Source organism: Botrytis cinerea, chromosome 9, assembly GCF_000143535.2.
Source record: "Botrytis cinerea B05.10 chromosome 9, complete sequence".
In the NCBI taxonomy this organism is placed as follows: Eukaryota; Fungi; Ascomycota; class Leotiomycetes; order Helotiales; family Sclerotiniaceae; genus Botrytis; species Botrytis cinerea.
Window position 1 is genome coordinate 2,245,918 of NC_037318.1, and position 26,427 is coordinate 2,272,344.

General features: G+C 38.0%; 8 protein-coding genes across 11 annotated transcripts; 6 read left to right on the forward strand and 2 right to left on the reverse strand.

Annotated features, from left to right (window-relative positions):
• Positions 1–4,906: 4,906 nt before the first annotated feature.
• On the reverse strand, positions 4,907–6,062 carry BCIN_09g06340 (hypothetical protein). The gene is made up of 2 exons (XM_024695289.1): positions 5,514–6,062; positions 4,907–5,427 (listed from the first exon to the last, which is right to left on the reverse strand). The coding sequence occupies exons 1-2, from the start codon at positions 5,807–5,809 to the stop codon at positions 4,932–4,934; spliced, it is 792 nt and encodes a 263-aa protein (XP_024551083.1). The 5' UTR covers positions 5,810–6,062; the 3' UTR covers positions 4,907–4,931.
• A 1,952-nt stretch (positions 6,063–8,014) lies between these two features.
• On the forward strand, positions 8,015–8,565 carry BCIN_09g06350 (hypothetical protein). Its single transcript, XM_024695290.1, has one exon. The coding sequence runs from the start codon at positions 8,022–8,024 to the stop codon at positions 8,334–8,336; it is 315 nt and encodes a 104-aa protein (XP_024551084.1). The 5' UTR covers positions 8,015–8,021; the 3' UTR covers positions 8,337–8,565.
• Positions 8,566–9,830: 1,265 nt separating this feature from the next.
• BCIN_09g06360 (hypothetical protein) lies at positions 9,831–10,741 on the forward strand. The gene has a single exon (XM_024695291.1). The coding sequence runs from the start codon at positions 9,854–9,856 to the stop codon at positions 10,712–10,714; it is 861 nt and encodes a 286-aa protein (XP_024551085.1). The 5' UTR covers positions 9,831–9,853; the 3' UTR covers positions 10,715–10,741.
• Positions 10,742–10,791: 50 nt separating this feature from the next.
• On the forward strand, positions 10,792–15,504 carry BCIN_09g06370 (hypothetical protein). 4 transcript variants are annotated; one of them, XM_001553247.2, is made up of 4 exons: positions 10,792–13,498; positions 13,548–13,970; positions 14,025–14,411; positions 14,466–15,504. In XM_001553247.2, exons 1-4 carry the CDS (start codon positions 11,339–11,341, stop codon positions 14,712–14,714), a joined length of 3,219 nt encoding a protein of 1,072 aa, XP_001553297.2. In that variant the 5' UTR covers positions 10,792–11,338; the 3' UTR covers positions 14,715–15,504. The 4 variants fall into 4 exon arrangements, with proteins under 4 accessions (XP_001553297.2, XP_024551087.1, XP_024551086.1 ...); XM_024695293.1 differs by having other exon boundaries at positions 13,548–14,411; XM_024695292.1 differs by having other exon boundaries at positions 14,025–15,504.
• A 142-nt stretch (positions 15,505–15,646) lies between these two features.
• On the forward strand, positions 15,647–16,797 carry Bctyw3. Its single transcript, XM_024695295.1, has 2 exons — positions 15,647–16,197; positions 16,252–16,797. Exons 1-2 carry the CDS (start codon positions 15,688–15,690, stop codon positions 16,771–16,773), a joined length of 1,032 nt encoding a protein of 343 aa, XP_024551089.1. The 5' UTR covers positions 15,647–15,687; the 3' UTR covers positions 16,774–16,797.
• A 38-nt stretch (positions 16,798–16,835) lies between these two features.
• BCIN_09g06390 (hypothetical protein) lies at positions 16,836–17,708 on the reverse strand. The gene is made up of 3 exons (XM_001553245.2): positions 17,545–17,708; positions 17,427–17,484; positions 16,836–17,368 (listed from the first exon to the last, which is right to left on the reverse strand). Exons 1-3 carry the CDS (start codon positions 17,598–17,600, stop codon positions 16,964–16,966), a joined length of 519 nt encoding a protein of 172 aa, XP_001553295.1. The 5' UTR covers positions 17,601–17,708; the 3' UTR covers positions 16,836–16,963.
• Positions 17,709–19,862: 2,154 nt separating this feature from the next.
• BcfreB lies at positions 19,863–23,490 on the forward strand. The gene is made up of 2 exons (XM_024695296.1): positions 19,863–21,004; positions 21,111–23,490. Exon 2 carries the CDS (start codon positions 21,225–21,227, stop codon positions 23,064–23,066), a length of 1,842 nt encoding a protein of 613 aa, XP_024551090.1. The 5' UTR covers positions 19,863–21,004; positions 21,111–21,224; the 3' UTR covers positions 23,067–23,490.
• Positions 23,491–23,600: 110 nt separating this feature from the next.
• BCIN_09g06410 (hypothetical protein) lies at positions 23,601–26,377 on the forward strand. Its single transcript, XM_001553240.2, has 3 exons — positions 23,601–23,988; positions 24,067–25,789; positions 25,843–26,377. Exons 1-3 carry the CDS (start codon positions 23,981–23,983, stop codon positions 26,029–26,031), a joined length of 1,920 nt encoding a protein of 639 aa, XP_001553290.1. The 5' UTR covers positions 23,601–23,980; the 3' UTR covers positions 26,032–26,377.
• The last annotated feature ends 50 nt before the right edge of the window (positions 26,378–26,427 follow it).

Below are 26,427 nucleotides of genomic sequence, written 5' to 3' on the forward strand. Positions count from 1 at the left end.
AATAAAAGATTATTAATAAACTCAATTTGTTATAATATTATTCTTATAAAAGTATTATCTTTATTATAATTTTTATTATAATATATAAAACTAGATTTCAATATGAATTAATTAAAATAATTAAATTGATTAATCCCAATATATTATTAAAAATAATTAATGAAAAGTTTATATATTGATTAATAAATCCCTTCAAATCTGAAATACAAGTTAATAGATATTTAATACCTTTTGAATTTAAAATAGCTTTCAAAATTCTCAATTCTAAATAAGAATTTAAAGTTTTTGAATAAAATAATAAGAATCGAAAACAATTTGATTTTAAATATAATATAATTGAAATATTTAAAAAGGAAAGTTTTAATTATTCAAAAAATATTCTATTAATAAAAGATTTATATATTGAATTCAATACCATACTATTTTCATTTTCTAATAAGAAAATAATTATAAATCTAAAGAAATAATTAAAATTGAAAATTATAATAACTAAAAAAGATAAAGAATTATAATAAAATTATTTAATGAATAAATAGATTGTAAAACAAATTGTATTATTGAAAAATAAAAAGGAAATAGAAAATGTGGAATAGTTTGAATTATATAAATATTTATTAAAGGTTTTAATATTAAAAAATTGATATTTAATTTTAAAAGAAAAATTCATAATTAAATAAATCAATTAAATAACTATAACCAAATTAATTTTATATAAACCTAAAAGACTTTACAATTTCCATTTCCATTATCTAATAAATATATTAGATTTTAAAACTATTCAAATAAAAAGTGAGTATTTTATTCACTATTTCAAAATTATATATAAATATAGAAATCATATTAATAATATATAAATATATAATAAATATTTTATTTAATTTAAATTTAATAAAGATATAAATAAAAAAAGAAAAAAGAGAATTCTTAAAGTTTTGAAATTTCGATTTTTAAATTCTTCAATTAATAAATCAATATTCGAATTAGAATTATTTATTATTTTTATAAAAGTTTATAAAATAAATAAATAAAAATTGTTAATTATTAATCTAATCTTTATTATATTAATAAATCGATATTCGAATTTTATATTTATATTAATAAAAATATATTGTTATCATAATTGATATAAAAAGCAAAGATTTGATTTTGCTTATTATTATTATTATACTTTTTAATAATAAAATTATAAATAAGATCTAATATTTTGGAAAGAAATAATTAAATAATATATAAATTAGAAATATTATTTAATAATGATATTATTTCTTATATTTATTATTCAAATAAAAGAAGATTTTGATTATATCTTTGTATATAGAAATATTAGGGATTTGTATATTATATTCGATTATAAAATAGCGGATTATATTATAGTATATATTATATATTCCTATAACAAAAATGATAAGAATATATTACAAATCGAAATTATATATAAAAGGATTAAATCTTTTGTTTTGAATAATATAGATTGAAGAATCTTAATTGAAAATATATTTAATAAAAGTAAGATGATTTTTGATTATGAATTCTTTTATAATATTACAATTAAAAAATAATATTAAAGTTATATTAATTTAATAAAATCTAATTAATATATAAATAAACAAAATAATTTGTAAATATTTGTAATTAAAGGAAATTCTATTTTTATTTGATTATATATAGATATATATAGGAATAAATCGTTTGTAATTATAATTGTTTTATATATGATTGTAAAGAAAAGAAATAATGGAATTTTAAATCCAATTTTTAAAAATGATATAAAATATTAAGATTTAAAGAATATTTATAATAATTTGAAGTTAATCTTTAATAAAATAATTATATAAAATGAATAATATGAAATTCCAGAATTTATTATTAAATATTATTTGATTATTAAAAATCTTATTAAATAAGTTTTTATTAAAAGATTGTTATAAAATAATTATTTTGTTTTTATTAAAGCTTTATATTTATTTGAAATAATTGATAATGAATTTTATAATTGATATTGATAATATCAAAAAGAAATTTGATATTAATATCAATATACTTTTATTAATATTATTTTTAAAGAATCAATTTATAATAAAAAATCATATTATTATATAATCTTTAAAAAATCAATAATTAAATAGAAATGGAAATATACTTTAATTAATAAAGAAAAAGGAATATTGGAATTCTTTATAGATATTAATAATAAAGATGCTATTCCTTTTTAATTACTTTAGTCCCTAAGTCGTATCCCTTTTCTTTTAGAAATCAAATATATAAAATAAAGGAAATACGAATTCACAAAACAAAATAGAATATTAAATAATAAAAGAAATAAAAATAAAGGAGTTATAAATATAATAAAAAATAGCTTTTTTAATAATTGAGATTTCCTTAAATAATTAAAAGGTTTAAAAAAAATATATAAAATTATTTTTAAAAAAAGATATAATAAAAAACTCACTAATTAAAATTCTCAATTAAAATTATAAAAAATAATAATAAATATATTTTATAACTTTACAAACTTTTTACAAAATTATAATTACAATAAAAAGAATATTCATTTAAAAATATTATTTCTTTTTAAAAAAAGCAATTGATACATTATAATTTCCTTTATTCTTTTTAATTTTCCTTATTTATATTTTTAAAAAGTTATATATATTATTGACTTTAATTAATTAAGAAATTAATTAATCAAAATAAAAAGGAATGTAAAAATAAAAATATATAACTTTAAAATTATATATTATCAATATTTAGTATTTATAATCTCACTTTTATAAATCTAAAAATATTATCGAATTTTCCATTTTCAAAAGTTATTTCCTAAAGAATTGAATATCCAACTCTTATTATCTCCCTTACCTTATTATTACAATATAGCAATTCACTTTATTTTTACTATATATAACCACTTACTCTATGCTTAATATATGCGAAGGCTTTTCTTATGTAACCATTACCACCTTCTACTCTTTTATAGTATTTCAATAATATATTTCATTTTTTCGATTATTATTTATTGAAAAATTAATTAGAATATTTGAAAAAGCTTAGTTGATATTATTAAATAAATCAGCTTCAACTTGATTGAAATTGTAATAATAATATAAAATGATTTGAAAGAATTTTTTGGAAATTAAATAAGTTATTTTTGATAATTTTATTTTATCAATATTAATATTAAAAATAATATTATTCGAATTGTTTTATTGAGTTAAATATATTATTAATTCTTTCAATAATTCTAATAATATTAAAACTATATTATCAATAAAGATTCAATTGTCTTTCAAATTTTGAAATTATATACCTTAAGTTTAAAATATATAGCTTTAGATTTTTAGGCTTAAAAATATCCAACCTTTTACTTCTCAATAAAAACAATATTAATAGAAATATAAATGATATAATAGGGTTATTAAAATCAAAGAGATTATTAGAATATATATAATTGTATAATTCAATAGATAGAAATAATAGATTGAAGGGGGTAGATAATTATTGTTGTAAAATGTTGGTTTTCAAAAATATATATAATTGAATAAAATTATTATGATAAAAAATATATTAAAATAATAAGAAAAGCTATTTGTATAATATAAATCTATAATAGAATTCTATAATAATTGTATAATTTGATATTATTAATTGAAAAATCGAAAAATAATGAATTATTGGTTTTTATATTAAAGCTGGAATCAAATAGTTTCAGATTCTACAATGATAAACCTTCGGGAGGTTTCTGTTTCGAAATCAAGGCCGAAAATTATGTAATCACTGTGTAGTCTGAGGATGAGATAATTGAAAGAAAGAGTTTTATATTGGTGTGCACGTGTTATATCACGTGATTTCCAATAAATTTATATGTTAACTAGTGTCTTAAAGTGATTTCCTTTTAGAATCATATTTTTATAATAGACTTCGATTAGCCGACAAGTAATCAGCACGTCATTCTTCATTCCACTTAATCGTATGTATGTATATCTATTTATATATATATATCTAATATATGTTATGAGGAATACTATAATATAAATATTCCGCAATAAGCTAAAATTATTATATAATAAGCTTAGCTTATCGCGGATTGTTTGTATTATAGTATGCTTTATAACACATGTAAAATCCCTGTGGTAATAAAGTTAATACTTTCAACGAAAAGAAATTTAATATAAATCCCTATACAAATTTATATATATATATTATATTTATAATATATTCAATTCGTTATTAGTGATATAATCAATTTATTAATAATAAATAAAATCGATATAGTTTGAGATTTATTTAATATCGATTTTTAATAGAAAAAAAAGAAAATGAGGGGTTTGAAAGGTTTTAGAGATTTCAGGATTGATATTAGAATTATAGAAAAGGTAAATGAAAGGGGAGTAAGTGTAAAAGCTAAAAGGAGAGAAGGAGTGAGTATAAAAACTAGGAGGAGGAGGGGAACGAGTGTAAAAGCTAGAATATAAATGAAAAGTATTAATCGAAAATTTAAAGGAAAAGGAAGTGAAGGATAGATTATTTATTTATTTCATTTTCAATTTATTTTTCAATTAAAAGCTTTATTATTATATTATACTATACAGATTGTATTATTTATATATATTATTTATTTAATTTTAATTTATATATTTGTATTAAATTTAATTATTAATTGAATTTAATAGAAATAAAGTATTGATTATTTTAAACTAGAGTTCGAGAATTTCATTAAATTCTTTTAGAATAAAATTTTCTAATTATTTATAAAGAAATTATTCGTTTAATTAATATTTTAAAAACGCTTTTTTCAATACATTATAAAATTATTGAATATTTTCTTGCATTGATAAAGCGGCCATTTCGTCAATCGCGAATTCTGCCATTACAGGGACGATGAAGGTTGCTAGGCAACAAGCCGCCAGTCTATTCTACGAGCGAGTCACCAATCTTTATAAGTGCACATCCAGGTACTGTACTAACATGTACACAAAGCAGTTGGAATTTATATTCTCACAGCCGGCTGGGTGGACTTGGAAATCTCCAACTACATGAAACAAAATTGTAATAGTACCAATATCTGTGTGGCCGCCTAGACTGATGATTTTGTCATCTATGGATTGTGAACGTGCCATAAGAAGGCATAGAGATGTGGCCGATGGCTTTTCTAGAGAAGAAAGAGCAGACAATGTACCAGGGGCCAAGCCCAATTGTTTATCAAGGTGTGTCATTACTTCGGAAAGTACTGCGTGCGAGCAGAGGAAAAACTGCTTGCAGTCTTCGCGATGCCTTTGACATTCCTTTGGGTCTCGGCGTGTTGAATTTGCCCCAAGTACCTCATCACGACTGATTGTATATAGCTCCATGGAATCCATCTTGCCGTCGTCTATCTTGAGTACGCCAGCGGGCTTGTAACAGGAATGACGAGAATAGCGATCGCAAGTTAGCCTACATAATTCGAACAAATTGGCTTGAAATTTTGCTGTTAAGATCTTGGCACGAGTGAGACATTGAAACTTTAAGATGAAACACACCCGTTCAGATCTTTTGGCATATTCAATTTGTAATCCATCAAGACCTCGGGACCAAGGTTGATTATATCAACACTAACGTCATACATTATCTCTGCATCTTTCAAAATTCTTTTGCCTTCCTTTGAGTTGTGAAAATCAAGGAAAAAGAACCATTGTTCCCTACATGCTTCGTAGAGATTCTTAGACTCCCCAGCAGAATTACCCAAGAGATCAAGGTATGATATTGTAGGTATGCCAGCGATGGATATATCGGAAGGAAACTCGGGGCATTCTTTGAAGTATTTCGAAGTAGGCATTGTTGATTACTGGAACAGATTCAAGGGTGATTTCTGAGATGATGTTATATTGAGTGGGAAGGAAAAGTAGAGCAGAAGAGACGAGAGAGATGAGAGGACAAATGTGAACAGGAGAAAGCAATAGTGAAGAGACAAGGCCCAAGAGAATTTAGTGGGCATTAAGCATATCCCCAGATCCCTTCCTAAATGACCAGAAATTTAATGGCCACTGTCTTCAATGATCTGGACGTATTGCCTCCTATGGGCAAGCGTCCCCAATCAAAATGATACAATTTGGATGAATCTGCATGAGAGGCTGTATTATGTATGGAGTTGTGTCTGGCATCACCTATCAGCTGAAGACAAACTGTTGCGTCCAATTCTTTCAATACATCACTCGATTGTGCCTCACTGCCTTTATATATTGACCGTGCTATAACTATGCATCTAACTTGAATGCATTTTCTACAAGGTTCGGCTATGACGCCTTACCCACCATTAACCCGACTAATATGGTGCTCTGTGTGAAGTTGCGCGGGCACGTGGCGGGGACTCACGACCTGTTCGCGAAAGCAGTGTCACTTGGGCGCCTACAGAAATGTGCACGGTATGTTCTGCGACACTTTTGAATACGCCCATTATCGCTCTAATGGGAATTAGTATTGAAATCCAAGAGGTTGAGATCTAACGCTGCTCACACGCTAATGAGATTAGGCTTTGATCCCAGGAGAAAATGGAAGGTGGGTTGGGCAGTAAAATGCCCCAGTCAATGGCAATATAGATATACCAATAATACCCGAAGTGTCGGTATTGTCAGAGAACTAACGTTCTGTTGCAAGCGAAAGTGATTCATTGCCACGCGAATCTCCATATTTTGGTGAGAGGCACATATTTACAACGCATATGTGTAGATGCACCAAAATATTGCCTGTACCCACCAGCCCTGTCAATCCTATTATGGCACTATTCCGGTTGTGGTCTCACCAGTTTGAATCCTTAGATCAACCTTCCGAGCTTCCTCTCCCACATGATGCAAACTGCAAGCACCTGTGCAACGGCAAAGACAATCATCACCTTTGCTTGTAATTCATGTGCAGCGCCAAATGTAGACCTCACAATAGCCTTCACATCTGGTGGAAGCACCTTTATGTCTAACGTCACAGACTGAAAAAGATTTGTCAATTCCTATAGAGTAATTTGTTTAAACAGGTGAAATCGAACATAGTCGTTGAATATACGTTCGTGGCAATTGCTAGCCCAACAACGCTACAGAGGGCACGAAATTGAGTGATGGATCCCATTATCCTGCTGTAATCATATCAGTGCCCTGTCATTAACTCGCAAACTTTTCACACGCCTTGATCTTTTCCTCGAATGGGTTGTCGTGTAATCTGGACTAGAACCTTCATACTAGTAAAGAGACCAATATTCGTCAAGACCCCAAAGCAGTATTCTCTAGTGCCAGTATGTAATGGTATAATTGATTGAATAGGAATGTTGATGATCTGGAAAGAAGCCCCCAGAAGGAGCACGACTACATCAAGGAAGTCGAACATTGGTATGTACCCTTGAGGCAGGTGACTATGATAACGTCCGTGACAGGGGGAATCGTGTCTAACAAGACTTTGTCGACTCCTGGTTATTGGAATTTAAATCCGATATTCTTACTTAGATTTGTTGTTGCATTGAAAAATCTTCTATCTAGATCAGGAAAAAAGTCGACAGAAGCCTTGATCTAAGCCACCGCAACTACTTCTATGTCAGTATGTTAGTAGAGATCGAATTTCACTCTGCACTCCACGGACCGATCAACGATATCTTCAATGATGCACAAGAAACGACGAAATGGGTTATACCTTAGTTTCAACAAGGAAGAACTCAGCAACAACCTTGTTGCTGAATGCAACAGGCCAAATAAAATGTCTGGGTTGGTCTGTTGATTATGTGACAAATCGATCACTCGGATCCCAAACAATGAAGGCAGCCAATTTTATTGCAAAACTTGCCCGAATATGTGTTTGACTGCTCTAAGAACTACTGATTTGAGTCCAGACTCAGTGCCAGATATCGTCTCCATCACCAAGGAAACGTAGACCTTCTGGGCAAGCCAGTGCCGGATTGGAACCCCGTGAAACCAAAACGGCACAATGTATTGCGTAATCTCGAAATGCTTTTGATGGAATGATCTTCCATCAATAAAACTCCAATTTATCCAGAAGTAGGTATGGTTGTCATGGCGATTGAAGCAGCAGATCAATTATCTGACGGTAACGTCGCAGAATTCCAGCTTAAAGAGATTTCATTCATCAAGCCTCTCAATATCTCCGATGGTTCTGCTGGCGTTGAGACTCAATTTTCATTTCTGATGATACAAGGCGCATCGAAGCCGCTATCTTCATGGACAGAGTTCAGGTTATTCACTTATGGTCAAGATTTGTGGCAAGAATGTTGCCATAGTTTTATCTTAGTTGAGTGTGAATCGGACATAAATCAAGTCGGTATGGTACGAGAAGCTGCTGATGAGCTCACAGATCACGTTGAATTGTAAAACTCAATAGAGCAGGGCTGCGAGACCCCATTGGACCCCATTTTTTATGGGATGTTAGGCCAGAGCAGGTTTGGATTTGGCCCTTCATTTAATCGTGTAACTGGTGGGCTTTGCGGGAACCAAAAGCAAGCCCAAGAGGCTACTAGGTTATTTAAATAGCCCAAGAAAGAAAATCCTCATGCTCGTGTCATTCACTCCACCTGCTTGGATGCAATCTTCCATCTAGCGATAGCGGGCCATTGTGAAGGTGGTACAAGAGGCATACTCACTATGGTTCCAACTTTTTTTTCAAAGTTTACAAGTCTCAAAACAGGGACTCTAATTCTTCAAGGATAGCAATATACAATAATGTATATATTAAATCAAAAAGCAAAATTTTGTAATTCTTTTTAATAAATCTATTTTTAATTTATTAAGGAATAAAATTCTAAAATATTTTAAAAACTTTTTAAATTAATAAATATTAAATTTTTTTTAAGAGATTTAATAATTTTAAATTTTAATAGGAATTTTATAATTTTGAGTTTTTATTATAATTGAAATTTTTGAATGATATGGATATTTGATAATATTGTTATTCAAATATCTTTTAATTATTATATTGATATATTGGAATATAAGAATTTGAATTTGAATATTTTAAATAGATATCAAAATAGTAAGATCAAATTATGAAATTTTGGAAGTTTTTTAAATATTTAATAATAAAGAATAATAAAGAATAATAAGTATATATTAGATATGGTTTTTATTATTTTGTATTAATTTTTTAGTTTGTTTTGGATAAGGTTAAAAAGGATTTCAAAAGTTTTGTATATTTGATTTTCAATTATTTGAATGAAGAGTTTTTATTTTGATAGGAATTAGAATTGGGATATTATAATGTTATTATAGTTTTATTGAAGTTGTTTTTAAATAAATCTTTTTTTAAATAAGTAAGGAAAATGTTTAAATTAATAAATTGAATAATATATTATAAGTTATATAAAGTTAATATAAATAATGAAATTTTTATAAATAATAAGATTTTTAATTTATTAATAGATATAAAATATATATATATATAATTGAGATTATTTGTATTGAAGGAGATTATAGTTATTTAAATGAATTGTTTAATTAAGAAAGGTTTTTATATATTAAATAAAATGATTATTTGTATTATTTTAGATTATAATTTAAGTTTGTAGGTAAAGTTAGTAAATAAATTAGTTGTAAGATTGTGAGATATATGAGTATTTGAGATATTCAAAGTTTAATTATATTTTTAAGATTTGGTTTATAAATAGATATAGTTTATAAATTATTTAAAGAATTTTGAAGTTAAAGTATTAGAATCGAAATTTTAATTTGTTATATAAAAAAATCGAGTGGATGTGTAAAAAAATCGAATCTTTGTTGTTAATTATGTTATTTATCAAGGATATCTTTAGACCTCGCTTAATACAAAGGGTGGCTCCAACGAGACTCCGATTGTTAAGACATGTGCTGACCGATTTTTATTATTATAGGACGATATGTTTGGGGATATGGACTACGATAATTGGAAAGACTCTGTGGATTGTAAAGCCATTGGTTTTTGGAACTTACATTCTGCTCTACCTTCCCAAATGGATTTTTTTATCATGCTCGCATCTGCATCTAGCTTGGTAGGACTACGAGGACAGGCTAACTACAATGCTGGAAATACTTATGAAGATACTTTAGCCAAATACCGCCTATCTAAAGGCGAGAAAGCTGTACCTCTCGACCTTGGTGCAATGGTCGACGATGGTGTTCTATCTGAGAATACTTGGCTTCTGGATCGTGTCCTTACATATGGCTCTTTGGAGCCCATAAACTGCGAGACATATCTTGCTATTCTTGACTACTACTGTAACCTATCGTTGCCACTTCTCTCACTAACGCAAAGTCAAGCTGCTATAGGCATTCGAGCTGGAGGTGGCAGCGGACCGGAGACTATCGACTATTCTCGGTCTCCTGTGCTATACCCTCTTATTTTACAGAACAACAGACAAGCAGAGCCAATGGGTGGTACAGATCAGGCTAATTACCGCGACATGATAATGACTTCAGCATCACTTGACGAAGCCGGTGGGATTGCTGCCCAAGCAGTAGACAATAAATTGGCCAAATCTTTTTCAATCATGCAAGACAATACTTCAATCGATAGGAACAAGCCATTACAAGTGTATGGTGTAGACTCATTACTAGCTATGGAACTGAGGAATTGGATTGTTAAAGAATTTATGGCTGGAATAGCTGTATTTGAGACACATGGTGTATCAACATTAGAAACATTGAGTAGGTTGGTGACTGGAAGGACTTCGATTAAACATGATAGGTGGACAGTTTGGGGCTATGGAAAAGAAGATTGATTGATGATATGGGAAGCTAAGAGAACATTACTGCACCTGCATGGTCTTGATCTGCTGGTTCATATCTTTTAAAAAATGTGTGCAAGCCCCCACGAGTTTGAGGCTCGAGGGAGGAGGTGTACATCCGTGTTTGATGTTACCCTCAGTAAAATTCCATTGCTATATACAATGTATCGATAGACCACTTGCAATAAGTGAGATATTAGTCTTTCACAATCCTCAAGATATTCAGTATCTTCTAGAATTCTGTACACGAGAAACCCCTTTCATGTGTAGCCTAGATGCTTCTGGTGAAAGAATCCATCACCCACTATTGATGATCTTGCTGCACCATATGTACAGTCCTATTCATAGAAATGGCTCTTAAGCCAATCATATGATTTGTGTGTATTCATATATACGTACTTTTTACCACTGACTGTCATACATTTTCTCTTGATTTTCCTATTGCTCTTCATATCACCAAAATATTTGAAGCGCAGATATTGGATTCCACCATCAACCATTGTCAAAGTTAGATCTGACATCGATACTTTAACTGTTCTCTCCCAACCTTCACTTTCGACCAGTACATGTTCCTAACGCTGCACTTGTTACTACCGTCTGAACTCGAGAATTCTAAACATGTCATCAAGCTCTCAAAGCGGCGACCCTCATGGCGAAATTGATCTCCCTAGCGACGACTTACGCTTGAGCTGTGCAAAAAGTGAACGGTACAATGATTCAAATACTTATTCACCACCATCATCCTCTTTTCCCACAGTCAATCCTTTGTATCCAACAATCAAACAAAGTAACTTGCTCTCTTTAAATCCTCTTGCAACATCCTTTGAATTTGCAGAAACTCCATCATTTTTCCACCCGCCTCGTCTACCTTCTTCTTGCTTACTTCCTTCTCCACCTGCCTTTGTTGATATATCACCTTTTCTTTATCAACAACAGATCATAGATCGACAGCAGCAAATCCTTATTTCAATAAACAATTGGAACGCGCCTTTCACTGAGACCATGGCATCCTTTAGTTTGCCCACTGGTCAGCCAGCTCCAAATGCATTCCAATACAATAACAACCCACATGGCTTCCCACCACCTCTAGCAAACCTCCAAAATACAAGTCAGGATTCAGCAAATTCAAACGATTCCTTCCGAACACAAGTACCACTCCCATGGAACCTGCCATCCGATTATGAGGATAATAATGGAGTTGAGATGTGCGATCCAAGTCCTTTTGCTGAGCCTCCACCCTTTGTCACATCTGACTTCAGCAATGGACGCGCTCAGTTTCAACCATTTGCTAATCAGAATTCCACGATAAATGGTGCTCCTGCTGAAGCTTATGATCATGAAAATGGATACCATATGCAACAACAGCAAGCTTATCAGCAAGAAAACCATGGTATGGGTATGAATGGTATGAACGGCATGCATGGCATGAATTCATTCAATGGTGCTAACAACGCATATCAATCGCCACCTTACAATGGGCAAATTGGAGGACCTACAAACCCTCAGATGGGCGCCGGTCACACTGGAAATTTTCAGCATCAGCACCAAAATCAATTCAGCTTCAATGGGCATGGTGGACCTCCAACGCAACCCAACTTCCAACAGCAGAACATGGGCATGCGACCACAATTGCCACAAATCGCTACTCAATTTCCTACAAATCCCTACGGTGCTCAATACAACCAGACCTACTCTGCTCCACCAATCGGAATGAATCCAGCACAATTTTACAACAATGGTGGCGATAGCAATTATCGTGGTCCAAATTCTACACCAAGTTCAGCCTCGCGTATGGTGTCCAACTTGAAATTCAGCAATCTCAGCCTTGGCGGCATGAGTCCAAATGGTGCTGGCCTGAACGGCAGTCAGAACAATGGTTATGGCCATGGCAGCGGCGTTGGTAATATCAGCAACATCAGTGGTATTGGCCACAATGGTTTAGAGCAGAGTCGTTCTAATGGAAGCTTCTCGGCTGTAGGCAACAATAACAATATGGCTGCCAATGCTCGCAACGCACAGTATTCCTCGCTTACATCTGTCGGTAATATTCATCATCCACTTCCTCCAAAGCCACAATTTCAAGCGCAAAACGCCCATATTTCCAAACAAAATACTGGCAGCCATCCTTACACAACCACTAACAGCAATCCTCGATCTGTTGTTCATACTCCTCAACAGCAAAAGCGAAGCCTTCAAAGTGAGGAAACTGAGCAAAGTCAAAAGAGCAGCAACGGCATTCAATCACCTGTATCATCCAACGGTCGCTCGCTATCTGCTGCCATTCCTGCTTCCGAGCCGAGACCTAACTTCACACCCTTGCTTCGATCTAATCGCGGCACATCTATCACCGCATCTGTAGATCGTGCTCAGCACGTTAACGATTGGGTTCAAAATACACCGACTCGTGGCAGTGTTTCACGCCAAAACTCTGTCACAATTGAGAGTTTTGCTGAAGTTGACAATACTCCTACAATGCCGAACTGTGAAGCTGGTAGAGATCCTCGCCCAATCAATAGCTCCCATGACGGCATCCCAGGCGGTTTTACCCCACGCGCCCTTAGCGTTAATCCGTTCAATCCTGTCACCACGCTTGCTCCTTTCAGCCCAAATTCTCGTTATGGAGATGCTGGTGGTATGAGCCCCTTGCTTCGCGAGTTGACCAGAAATGGAACCGTCAGGCCAACTGCAGAAGAAGCTCTTGACATGCGATTCATGCCCTTCGAGGAGTACTGCCGCCAAGCTAAGCCTGCGCAATATGGTGTTATGCGAATCAAAAACGTAAGCTCTTGTCGCAGATGTTAACAACCAATTACTAATTCATTTATAGATTCCATATGGTGTAACAAGACAAGAGATTCTTGCATTCCTCGGCCGCAATGCAAAAATCGCCGCCTCGAATGATCACGAGCCCATTCATATCATTATGGAGCGTGTAACTAGCAAGACACTCGACGCTTATGTTGAGTTTGTCAGCTTCACTGAGGCTTCAAATGCAATCACACGATTCGATATGAATCGCATGGGTGGCAGAGGTGGCCGTCTTGGGCAGCGCCATGTTGAAGTCGAGTTGTCTTCCCAGGAAGAGTTGATGAAGCAGCTTTTCCCGAAGGCCAAGAACGTTGAGTGGCACGGCAATAAACCCACGATTATTGATCGTGATGAGAATGACAAGTATAACTCTGGTTTCCAGGGTTTCGTCAGCCGTGAAGAGTTGGTTATGCTGGTTAAGCATGTTGAGTCTCCACAACGTGTAAGTAATTATAAGTCTGTCCGAGTGATTCGAAATCATACTGATATTTTTCAGTCCCCATTCTCTAAGGATTGTCCCCAGCGACCATTCGAATGCCTTGTCAGCACCTTGATCAAGTTTCCTTGGGCAATGGTCAACCACATTACTTGCCAAGATCGCGAGTTATTGTACAAAGCCACAATGCAATTGCTTGGGTTGCTCGTTGAACGTGTCGACAACAATGATGATCCAGTCAATCTCAATGCCCAATTGTTGAAGCGAGTTTGGCGTACTGCTCTTAAATGCGAAGGTTTTAGTCCTTGTATGAAAGACAACATTGTTTATAAGTTGAAGATTGATTCCACAACCGCCTTCGAGTGTGGCGTTCCACCACAAGCAGATCTCTGGAGCAATGTCTGGACCATTGGACCAAGAAAGGATGTTGCGTATGATCTCGTTCAGGTAAGTCCCACGAGAAATCTTGATTGATCGAGAGCAGAGGCTAATCAACAATAGTACTATGTCACGCTTATTCATGACGCAACTACTGAGAAGAAGCAACTCACCTTGGCCGAGAAGGCTGCAGCCAGAGCTGAAGAGGTTCCTCGCCTTCCAAGCCTATTTGGAAATCTTGACACGCTCGTTGATTACACCAATTGCCTTGACTTGACTCTTGCTGAACTTGCCGTGAAGGAGTGGGCTGCATTCGAGACAGCGATTCGACGAGCACTTACTCCAGCTTTGGAGGCCGGTTCATCTAACTGATAGAACCATACCTACCAAGCAGTGGATACGTCCTAGTCTCTAATTTTCGATACCACTTTTCATTTGTTTTTATTTCTCGGACAAAATTTGTCGACCCTTTCAGGCATTCCACGGCATTCTCGTTAAGCAACTTTGATATTTGGATAGGCTCGTTCTTCGAATCTTTCCAAAAATTATAGCAGCTGGATTCGAATTATCTTGGAATTCTCAATTGTCCTCGATTGCTCTTATTTTCTACTTTCCTCATATTACATCTGTCCACCACCCGTATGGTGATCCGTGAAGCCATTCTCCAAACCATCGAAATACCGTCATGTCACTGAAGGAACAGCATTGTTGGTATCCTTCTATTCACACCCTGAAGGGTCTTACTATCGAGAGAAGTCCGGCATGTTTGGTCTCACCTAAGTCGTCAAATTTTGCATGACCTGTTCTTGCATACTTTCCTCACGACAGCTTTCGATGCTCTGGTGATTTGCGAAATCAATTGAAGGGATTTGAGTTATTAAAGTTATTTGATTGATTGGGATACTCGATTTGAGATTATGATGATTTGGGTCAAGTTTCTTCTTTGGTTGCTTCGATTCTTGAGGTCACTTTAATGACATCTTGATATTTGCAGCTTTGTAGTTGTCCACTCAGATAGTACAAATCCAATACCATAAGTTTTCAATACTGTGCAATTACCAATCGTGAATATCATGTCTCTATGTGAAGAAAATGTGAATGAAGAGCTTGTTGGATGATAGTAAATGCAAGTAGGAAATAAATCCAGATATCTGGTGGTTGAAAGACATTGGATGAGTATCATCATCTTCATGAAATGAGAGAAAGGGAAGGAAAAGGAATATGTGCAAGTTCATTGAGATGTCTCGGAATATCTTCGGCCATTAATCATCCAAGCCCTTCGCTTCACTACCCAATGATTTCATGATCCATACATTCCCCCACCAATTCTTCACCCCTCCATCACATGAGAGACAAGAATAATAAAATGTCTCTACCTCAATCTTTTATCAGCAAGAAGAAGCTAATATTAAGCAAGCTTGCCGTTCCCACAGACGAATATGATGACCTATCTCCTAAAGGGTCTGTGGATGAAGGCATCCGAGAATTAATAGATGAAATAAATTCTCTTGAAGGCTGTGTCACGACTAGTAGTTGTGCTGGGCGAGTGAGTGTATTTTTGGAAGGGAAGAAGAATTCTGATGATGGAGTTAAAAACCTTGTTCAAGATGAGGTCAGTATGGATGGCATTCCGGATGTGAGAGCTGAGAAGACTGCCGGATTTGGTGGAAAAGGAGGGGGCGGAAAATGGTTATATGTTTCTCACGACGCAATTCAAGACGAGGCACTGACCAGACGAGAGAATGATGGAACTCTTTGTGAATTGCTGGGAATGCGGGCCGATGATGGTGACTCTAAGATCTCTCCCCCGAAGAACAGAGATTTACGGCATATTCATTTTAAATTTGAGCCCATGGTATGTTACTTTGACTTCTCTGATCTTCAGTTCTAATTGCTGAGATTTAATTAGATCCTCCATGTCCTTACCGCATCTTTGGAACAAGCACAAAAAGTGCTATCAGCTGCGTTACAGGCGGGTTTTCGAGAAAGTGGTGCATTGAACCTAATATCCACTACGTCTGAGCCGGCAACTCCAATGGTAGGAATAAGATGTATGGGTCTGACGCTCGAGTCATTAGTTGGTGTATATCACGAGGCTTTCGATCAAGGAGTTTGCCTTGTCGATAATGGGCAGTTAAGTACGTTGATGAGAATTTCCAATGAGAGATTTGAAGAGAATACGAAAAGGATTGAGAGATTTAGAGTATTATTGAATGAGGCAATGAATCCTGTGGAGAAGAAAAGGGTAGGAGAGAATGGCGAGAATTGGGAAGATCCTCAAGCTAGAAAGGAGCGGAAGCGTGCGGAAGGGTTGAGGAGAGCCCAGGAACTGAAAGAAGCAAAAGCGAGGAGTGAGATATCTGAGAACCAGGACTCGGATGAGCTTTCGATAGACTCAGCACCTGTAGATTATATTGAAACTAGAATCTGATGCATTAATACTTCACATCGTCTATAATAGTGTACCCAAACTTCCACGCCATGCATTATTTCTGTTACACATATTCTATACACGGTGGGCCCTTGGACACCTTCGTTGACATCTTTTCGTCATCTCGCCCTTCATTCGACATTTGCCATCCGTCATCCTTCCCATCTCCCCCCATATGATCATACTTCCCTTATCTAACAATACCCTCGACCCATTTACCCTCTAACCTCCTAACCTCTTGTCTGAAAGTCTCTACCTCTTTGTAGCAATCCAACGGCCTCCTATCGTTATCTCTCAAACAATTTACCACTGCACTCTTTGCATTCTCAACCCCCTCATCTAACTCCTGTACCTTCTTCCTCTGTTCCAACTTCTTCCTCAAGCCCTCCACATCTTTCTGAACCGCATCTCTGCCCAATTTTCTTAAGCTATCACCTGCAGATTTCTCCTCAGATGGGGGCGCAGATTCCTCGGTGGAGAGTTTGGCGGTTAATTCTTCGAAGTCTTTGCTGGCGCGCTCTTGGAGTTTCTTGAGCTCGCTGGCGACGCGGGCTTGGATGTGGAGTTCGAGAGTTTTGGCACGAGTAGAGTCGGACTTTTGAAGTGTGTCAGATTGGCGTTCTACAATCTACCGATCTGGGGGAGAGCCTTACCTCAGAACTTGATTGCAAAGAATCTATGAGTTGTTCCGAGAACCTTACCGGTGTTTCACTGTCGGGTCCTATTAGAGCTTGCTGGATGGAAGATGTGCACATTATGGGGAAGAATTACCTAGACCATACTTGTGCCTTGGGAGGTTCCTCAGGTTTCGAAGCTCCAGATCCCATGTTGACTGGTATAGGAAGAATCAATTGCTTGAAAGGTATAAGTTACAATTGTGACCTCACGAGCTTGGAATTTCTCAAGGCTCGCTGAAAATCGGAATGTTTTGAGCCTTGTGGCCTTACATCGGAGCTGAGTTTATCCATGAGCCCGAGCCACAAATGAGGCGGAGGTGCAGTCATCAGTGGCTGAAGTTAAGCAAGAGGCAAGCACACGTGAGATCTCAACTTTAAAAAATAAAAATGGATTTGGGACAGGCACGACAGGATGGATGTTCATTGTTCACACGAGACGAGGACGATCAATTCCAATAAACTCAACGATCAGCCAAATTAAGCTTCACCTACATGTACATCATCGTTTCTTGATGAATGGAACAGAAAAGGTTAAGATTCAGGTCTATGTATATGATGTGGTGAATCATGATCTGACCAAAAAGCAACTGTACTGATTTTTTCACATTTTTCAACACCAAAATCATGAGATATCAATCCCGGCGTTTCGTACCCAGGTCGCCTTTTCATCTCTTCTAATCAAGCAGTACCCAGATTCCGTGAGATTTCATGGGTCGTTGATTCTTGTATTTCCACTTTGCTCCTTTGGGCGGTTTCGAAACTAACGGACGTTTCTGGTTGATAGGCTTGGCGCATCCTGGTGTCTACTTTGAGATACTTGGAGATACTCGGGTGCTCGGGTTTCGGTCGGCGGCTGCGGAATTGGGAAGTGGTGGTTTTATATCATATTGCATGTTGAATGATAGATACAAAGGGTTTCTTTTACAGTTCTCACGGTCGTTTGCGCGAGGGTTCCATCAAGCATCTCCTTGGGGGATCCATCGGAAAAAAATAAAAGTTAAGGATCTTACTGCGATACTACTCTACCCTTACATGCACCGAGCTTCAATTCAAAAGGAAGATCCAATAGAATATATGTAGTCAAGGATTCTTGCCGTGCTCCGTCGCCAGCAAGGAGTGATTCAATGCAGGCTCGGCCACTTCACTGTTCTCGGAAGGCTTGATCTGACTGACATGATCGTTTTGACTGTGATGATTCGATGGTGCATGAACTAGTTTCCAGTTGATGACAGCCATGACGACCTGAACGCTCTATGCTATGCAGAACGACATTTGACGAACACCCGAGCGAGCGTTAACTAAAGTGGATGGCGTATTCAAAGCATCCTGCCTCGACTACGAACCGAATTGCGAATTTCATCATGGAAGCTTCGAACACTTTGTCCAACGGCTGCTAATAGCTCGCCACGGACGAAAGGACTCACAGACGTAGAGACTGGTTGGTCCCACGGAACAAGGGAGAGGGCGTTCAAGCATGCATCGATGATAACCAGCGGCCATCCTATCGGTGGTATACATCTACTTCAAGCTTTGACGTCTTTCAATCTGCCCCCCTGGAAGTGTTTCGTCTTGGACTTTCATCTTATATTTCGTCTCTTCCTGGTGTTCTCTGACAACGGCGAAATCTCCGTGGGGGGCTCTCTCAGCGACTGGGCTATCGTGATATGGATGATACAAATGATATAAACGATGTAAATCTGACCAGACCATCCCATCTCCATGCATCCTTTCTCCTGCTTTACCCCTGACAGAAACCCCTGAGTGGATCACGGACAATGGTGCATCTTGGTTTCAAAACATTGGACCGTCGTAACTGGCTGTGCTGTCGGTTATGGCACCGTTCTCTACCTTAGTCACTTCGCATCCTCGCGCCGTGCTGTTCTGTTATCCAATGGTTCCTGGACTTTGTCATCAGCCACAATCAACCGGAGATCCAAGCATCCAAACGTTCTTCTTTTTCTCGTTTTCTTCCTCCTCCTTGTCCATCTGCATATCCGAGCAACTTTATCAGTCTCCACTCTCAAACCACGAGAGAGATAATGCTTATATTCATTAAATGACAGGCCCAGATTCGGTCCCATTCCGAACTGCCCAAGACTATTTTCAACGCCATGATGGATTCCACTGGCATGACACGCTGCGGCTATCTCATTTCGTATCGCAAATGCTGTGCGATGGCTGAAAGCGACGATGGCAGGTGGATGGTGGGCCAGGGATTGGCTGTGAATGGACCACTCTTTTCCCATTCCTTTGGCAGTTTTGGCGTGTCAAGGACTGAGGAACGAGATTAATCGGTAGAATTTTTACACAGAGTAATATAGGAAGATCGATACGACACGATGCCAGGAGAAGGAAGATCTTGGTAATAGTAATGGTAATATTGAGATTGAGATTGAGATTGAGATTGATATTGGCATTGGCATTGGTATTGGTATTGGTGTTGTGCATTCGCATATTCGTATAGCCGCATCCGCATCCGCATCCGTATCCACCGTTTATGTTACTTTTTTATTCTCGGTCTCTCGTCGTGATCCCTTCCCTCCCTTTCACGTACCAGCACATTCTTCATTCACACTCCTCTTCAGACACTCACCACTCACCACTCACCACTCACCACTCGCCACTCCCCCCGTCTTCGTTGACGGAGAGGGTTGAATTCCATCTCTGCTCTTCCTTATCGTTCCGCTCCACACGACGACAGCAGGGCTGCTCGTTTCGAAACTCGAAGCTATTCACACACACATGCTGATGAACCCTGCCGCGACACTGACTCCATATGACTTACGGCGAGGCTTCGTTTCCTATTTGGACGGAAGTTTATATTGGCTGCAATTTATCTGATTCATTCTTCATAACTTTCGCGCTCAATAGACAGACAGTCTCCACCCTCCCATCCACCCTTCCACGGTAGAAATTCCACCATCGGTACCAACATCTCAAATTGGCCTCCTGTCTCGACCTAGACTGGTTATGGTCGACCCACCCAGCGCATTCGAAAAAAGGGATCCCCGCAGCGCATACCAAGACTCCAAGCCCAAAATATACCTGGCACCTACATACACACACGCATTCTGACATACATAATAGTAATGTTCGTACATCAGCTCTGTGTCGCCGCAGTCTTTTGTTTGTCTTGATCGTCTTGGTCTTATTCTTATTACCTTCTCGAGAGAGATCTTCGTTTCCTGAACAAAGTTCTCTTTTATTCTTATTCGTATTTTTATTCACTCTTTCACGCTCGCTTTGATCTCGAGACATTGCTTTCATAAGTCCTGGAGACTAATTCTTCGATTTGCCAATCATTCTCCATCCACATTCATTCTTCCACACCATCAGTCAATTGACCAGATCCCGCCATTCATTCTTTCTGTCATATCTATTTTGGATCCTGAATCACTCTTTTTTTATATGCGAGAACAAAGCGACATTTTGACCCTCGCAGCATGTCCCTTATTGAAAATCGCATTGCTTTGTTCCCAGACCAAGAACAATAGAATCAAGATTAGCGATACAACAACAGAAGAACAGTCGGACAATAAACCTCGAATTTTATCGTAAGTAAGGACCTCTCCCACCTCGATGTGGTCTTCAAACATCGAAATCTCGAATCCCATAGACCCAACGACCATATACCAACCCGATTTACTTACCAACCAACAGCCTCCATATAGACTTACATAGAAGGGCTTCTGCATTGTTTCAATCCAGCAATAAAGACATCTTTTACATTCGTTTCACATACACCAAAACAAAAAAAAAATAAAGTATATCGAGATGGAGTCCCTCGATCTTTTGCGCAGAGCCGCAGCTGAAGCGACCACCACGAGTTTACAACATGCAACCACAACAGAAGCAGCTGCAACACCAAGTAACACTATAGGAATGTACGCCACCGATCTGAATGGAGTAAACCAAGACGTCAATAACCTGTTACGAGACGTTTTGTGGTGGTGTCTGGGAATAATGGCTTTGATCATCCTTGTCTTTAGAATGATGCATCGAGCAACGTCACATTTGCGACACATGACAGGGATGAATAGCAACGCGAATCAGCAACGATATTTCCAGGAAAATCGATCGAGTTGGTGGAAGGTCAAGAAGCATTTGTTGTATGCGCCGCTATGGAATAAGCGTCACAACAGAGAATTCAAGTTGTCGTCGGCTGTCAACATGGGAACCCTCCCATCAAGATGGCATGCACTACTTTTGATCCTGTACCTTTCAATGAACGTCGCTTATACCCTTGTTCTCGATTACAGCAGAGAGAACCAGTTCTCTATCGTAGCTGAGCTACGAGGAAGATCTGGTGTTCTCGCTGTGTGTAACATGATCGCGCTCATCATTCTTGCCGGACGCAACAACCCCCTCATCGGATGGCTTCAAATCAGTTTTGATACCTACAACTTATTGCATCGATGGATGGGAAGGATAGTTGTCTTGGAGGCTCTTGTACATACGTCATGTTGGGCATATGTGCAACACGCAGACAGCGGGTTCTCTGGTGTTTGGGATAAGCTTATGCACGATCCATTCTGTTCTTATGGAATGATGGGGACTGCTTCCTTTGTCCTCATTCTCCTCACATCCCCATCTCCAATTCGTCACGCCTTTTACGAAACCTTCCTCAATCTTCACATCATCTTCGCTGCCGTAGCCATCGCCGGTGTTTGGATTCATTGCGACATCCCGGGTCTTCCCCAGAAACCTTACATCCGCGCCGTCGCCTTCCTCTGGGTTGCTGATCGCGTATTCAGAATGGCTCGTCTTATCTGGTGCAACTACAGCACCAAAGGCTGGACTACCGCCTCCATCGAAGCCATGCCCGGAGATGCTTGCCGTGTCACCATGCACCTACCTAAGAAGCTCGATGTCAAGCCTGGATCTCACGCCTATCTTCGTTTCGCCAAACTCAACTTCTGGGAGTCGCATCCCTTCTCGATCGCTTGGGTTGCCCACCGCCCGAAGTTCTCTCCCGAACTCCCACTCAACGAAAAGAGAATGGTTTCCGAAGAACAAACAACCGATATCAGTTTTGTCATCCACGCGCAAACTGGTTTGACCCGTCGTCTCTTCGATGCTGCTAAAGTCGCCAGTCCACGTGTTCTGAGACTCAAAGCTGCATTCGAAGGACCCTATGCCGGACACCACTCTCTCGATTCTTATGGCCACGCGGTCCTCTTCGCCGGATCATCCGGAATCACCCATCAGATTCCTTACGTTCAACACCTTATCCAAGGATACAACGATGGTACCATCGCCACCAAAAAGGTCCTACTCGTTTGGATCATCCGTGATGTCGAACATCTTGAATGGGTACGACCTTGGATGGACGAAATCCTACGCATGCAGGGTCGTCGCGACATCCTCACCATCAAGTTGTTTGTCACGAAACCTAAGAACCCAAAGGAGATTCATTCTCCGAGTGCGACCGTCCAAATGTTGCCTGGTAGACCTAATATCAATCTGTTGTTACAGACTGAGGTTAGGGAACAAGTGGGTGCCATGTGCGTCACCGTTTGTGGACCAGGAGCATTGCAAGACAGCATCAGAGAAGCAGTGAGAGAAGTTCAAGAGCATGGGGTTGTGGATTTTATCGAGGAAAGTTTCACTTGGTAATTCGGAGAATGATACTTAGGGTCGCATTCCCACATACGTTTCAAAGATGCCAATAAGAGCAATCCAGGAAGGGATTACAGAACCCAAGAGATGGCAAATCGAGTGGTGCAGAATGAGTGGATGGTCAAAATTATTTTCTTCTTCGATTCTCGGACATAATTAATACTTTTATGGGAGAGAGCTTTGTATTATACTACCGGACCAGGCCACGACTGCACTTTGTATATAGATCACATCATGATTGCATGAGAGAAAGGAGAGAGATGGTAGACGGAAGACTGGATTCGCTATTAGCGGGGAGTTCGTTGCATTGGGATATCCAGAATTGATATTAAGGGAATGGACTACTCGTCCATAGGATAAGAAAGGTAGTCGGTTAGAGATAGTTGTCTTTTTGAATTAATTGAATTATTTAAACTGTTTAATATTTACATCTAGAGCGGTATTTACCTGCTGCGTGCTGACTACTATAGTATAACATAATAAATTATAAATTACGTTACAATATAATGAAGATGCCGAATCAAGAACCGCGACTTTCCGTGCAACACTGGGTCTGAAAATAACAAAGAGCAACGGCTAAATCTAGGTATAATTTTGGGCCTAGAATTGATTGGCTGACTCTCAGAAGTTCCCCTCCCCGCAATCGGCTTAACAAAATTGATTCGAAATAGCGTCACTTTCAATTGGCCTTGATAATTTCTATGATTGGTGACTCAATCATTAACTTTGACAATTCTATAAAAACCCATTTATCTTTTTTGAATTTATTCGCTGTATCAAACCATCTCCACAACATTGCCTCTCTCATTGTCTTCTCAAATCTGCAGGATTAAACCAAATTTCAATCGCAAAGCGGAAACTTCTTGAAAGTAAAGGTTACTCCATCAGTATAGCCCCGCGATTTCGTCAAAATGCCCATGTAAGTTATTCTTTCCGACAAGTTACAGTGAACTCTTCAATGTCCGGAATGCAATTCTGATTTTTGGATTCTTCACAGGCTTCAAGATCCCTCAACGAAATACAAGAGATTTCCTCCCATTCAATTGGCGGACAGACAATGGCCTTCCAAAACCATCGATAAACCTCCAAGATGGCTCAGCACAGATTTACGAGATGGCAACCAAAGTTTAGTCGACCCTATGGATGGTGAACAAAAATGGAAATACTTCAAGATGTTGATAGAGCTTGGTTACAAGGAGATTGAAGTTTCATTCCCATCGGCGTCGCAAACAGATTTCGATTTCACCAGACGCCTTGTTGAAACCCCCGGTGTCGTACCAGATGACGTCTGGCTCCAAGTTCTCTCACCATGTCGTGAAGAATTTATGAAGCGAACCGTGGACTCCCTCAAGGGCGCCAAGAAAGCTATTTTACATATTTACCTTGCTACCAGCGAATGCTTCCAGAGAATTGTGTTTGGCTTGAACGAGGAAGAAGGTTTGGCATTGGCAGTCAAGTGCGCAAAATATGCTCGATCCATTACAAAGGATGATCCCGAACACGCCGGTACTGAGTGGGCTTTCGAATTCAGTCCGGAAACCTTTTCGGATACCAACCCAGACTATGCGATCCGGGTGTGTGAGGCGGTCAAGGAGGCATGGGGTCCTACAGTAGAAAATCCAATCATTTTCAATCTCCCCGCCACAGTTGAAATGTCAACTCCAAATGTCTACGCGGACCAGATCGAATACTTCTGCAGAAATATTACAGAGAGAGAAAAGATTTGCGTCAGCTTACATCCACACAATGACCGAGGATGTGCTGTTGCAGCTGCAGAGTTGGCACAAATGGCTGGTGCTGACAGAGTTGAGGGATGTTTATTCGGAAACGGAGAGAGAACAGGAAATGTGGATTTGGTTACTTTGGCTTTGAACCTCTACACTCAAGGCATTAACCCTGGCATTGATTTCTCGGATCTTGAACGGGTCATTGATGTCGTGGAAATTAGCAACAAGATTCCAGTTCACCCAAGAGCACCTTACGGTGGTTCCTTGGTTGTATGTGCGTTCAGTGGCTCCCACCAGGACGCAATCAAGAAGGGTTTCCAACTCCGAAAGCAGGGAAACCACGGAGACGAGAACCGCTGGGAAGTACCATATCTTCCTCTCGACCCTCAGGATATTGGACGTACTTACGAAGCTGTCATTCGTGTCAATTCGCAGAGTGGTAAGGGTGGAGCGGCTTGGATTATCTTAAGAAATCTTGAACTTGATCTTCCAAGAGGATTACAAGTTGCTTTCAGCAAAGTAGTTCAAAAGCGCGCGGACGAACTTAGTCGCGAGCTTCTTTCACGCGAAATCCAAGACTTGTTCGAGCAAACTTACTACCTCAAGCACAACCCAAAATTCAGCCTTGTCGATTACTCTATCAGTACCGACAGAAGTGCCTCACCCGCGCCACCCGCTCCAGGTAAGACACAAGACACGACGAATTTGAAGCGTCGATTCGAAGGTGTCATTTCGATTGACGGAAAGGAACACGAATTGAAAGGATTGGGAAATGGGCCCATTTCTAGTTTGGCCAATGCTTTAAAGAGCTTGGGTATTGATCTCGAGGTAGCAGATTACAAGGAGCATGCAGTTGGTGCTGGTACAAATGTCAAGGCTGCGTCTTATATTGAATGTACAGCTACAGGTTCTAGGCAGAAAGTGTGGGGTGTTGGAGTTCATGAGGATGTTGTTCAATCGTCTTTGATCGCTCTTTTGAGTGCAGCTTCAAACGTGAGTCACCTAGCATTATTTACTTGATTCCAACATATCTAACATCATTACAGTTCATGGCAAGCAGACCCGCAACACCATTACTCCTCAAGGGTAAGAATGGTGTCAGCACCAGCCGTGACGTTGATTTTGATGACTCACAACAAGAGAACGGCGGCCTTGCAATTCCCAAACCTACCACCGCAGCCAAGAGCGGACCGGATGCAGTGAGCGTCTTGGAGGCCAAGGTTAACGAAGCATAAATTGGGTATTGCATTCTTTTTCGTTGTTCTTGGTCTCTTAAAAGCTGCTTTCGTAGTAAAAAATGAGGGGTAGCTTTTAGCGCGCCTTCTTTTGGATGGGGTTCATGGAGGGGATATATCATGTGGAAAAGCGATCCAAAAGTGCATTTGAAATTTGAAATGATAAGAAATTGATAGATAAAATGATGATTAACATCAAAGATGTCCATCTCAATGCGTAGAGCGAGTTCCACGTTTTGTACAGTGGCATTTGTACTGAACAGCGAGTTTCTCATCCACGCACGGAGATTTCCATGTGAGATTGACCAAATCACGTGAGTTGCTGAGTAAAGACCTAAACGAGCCAATGATACTTCTCATGGCGGGGACACCGCTCCATTAATGATCAAGTACGAA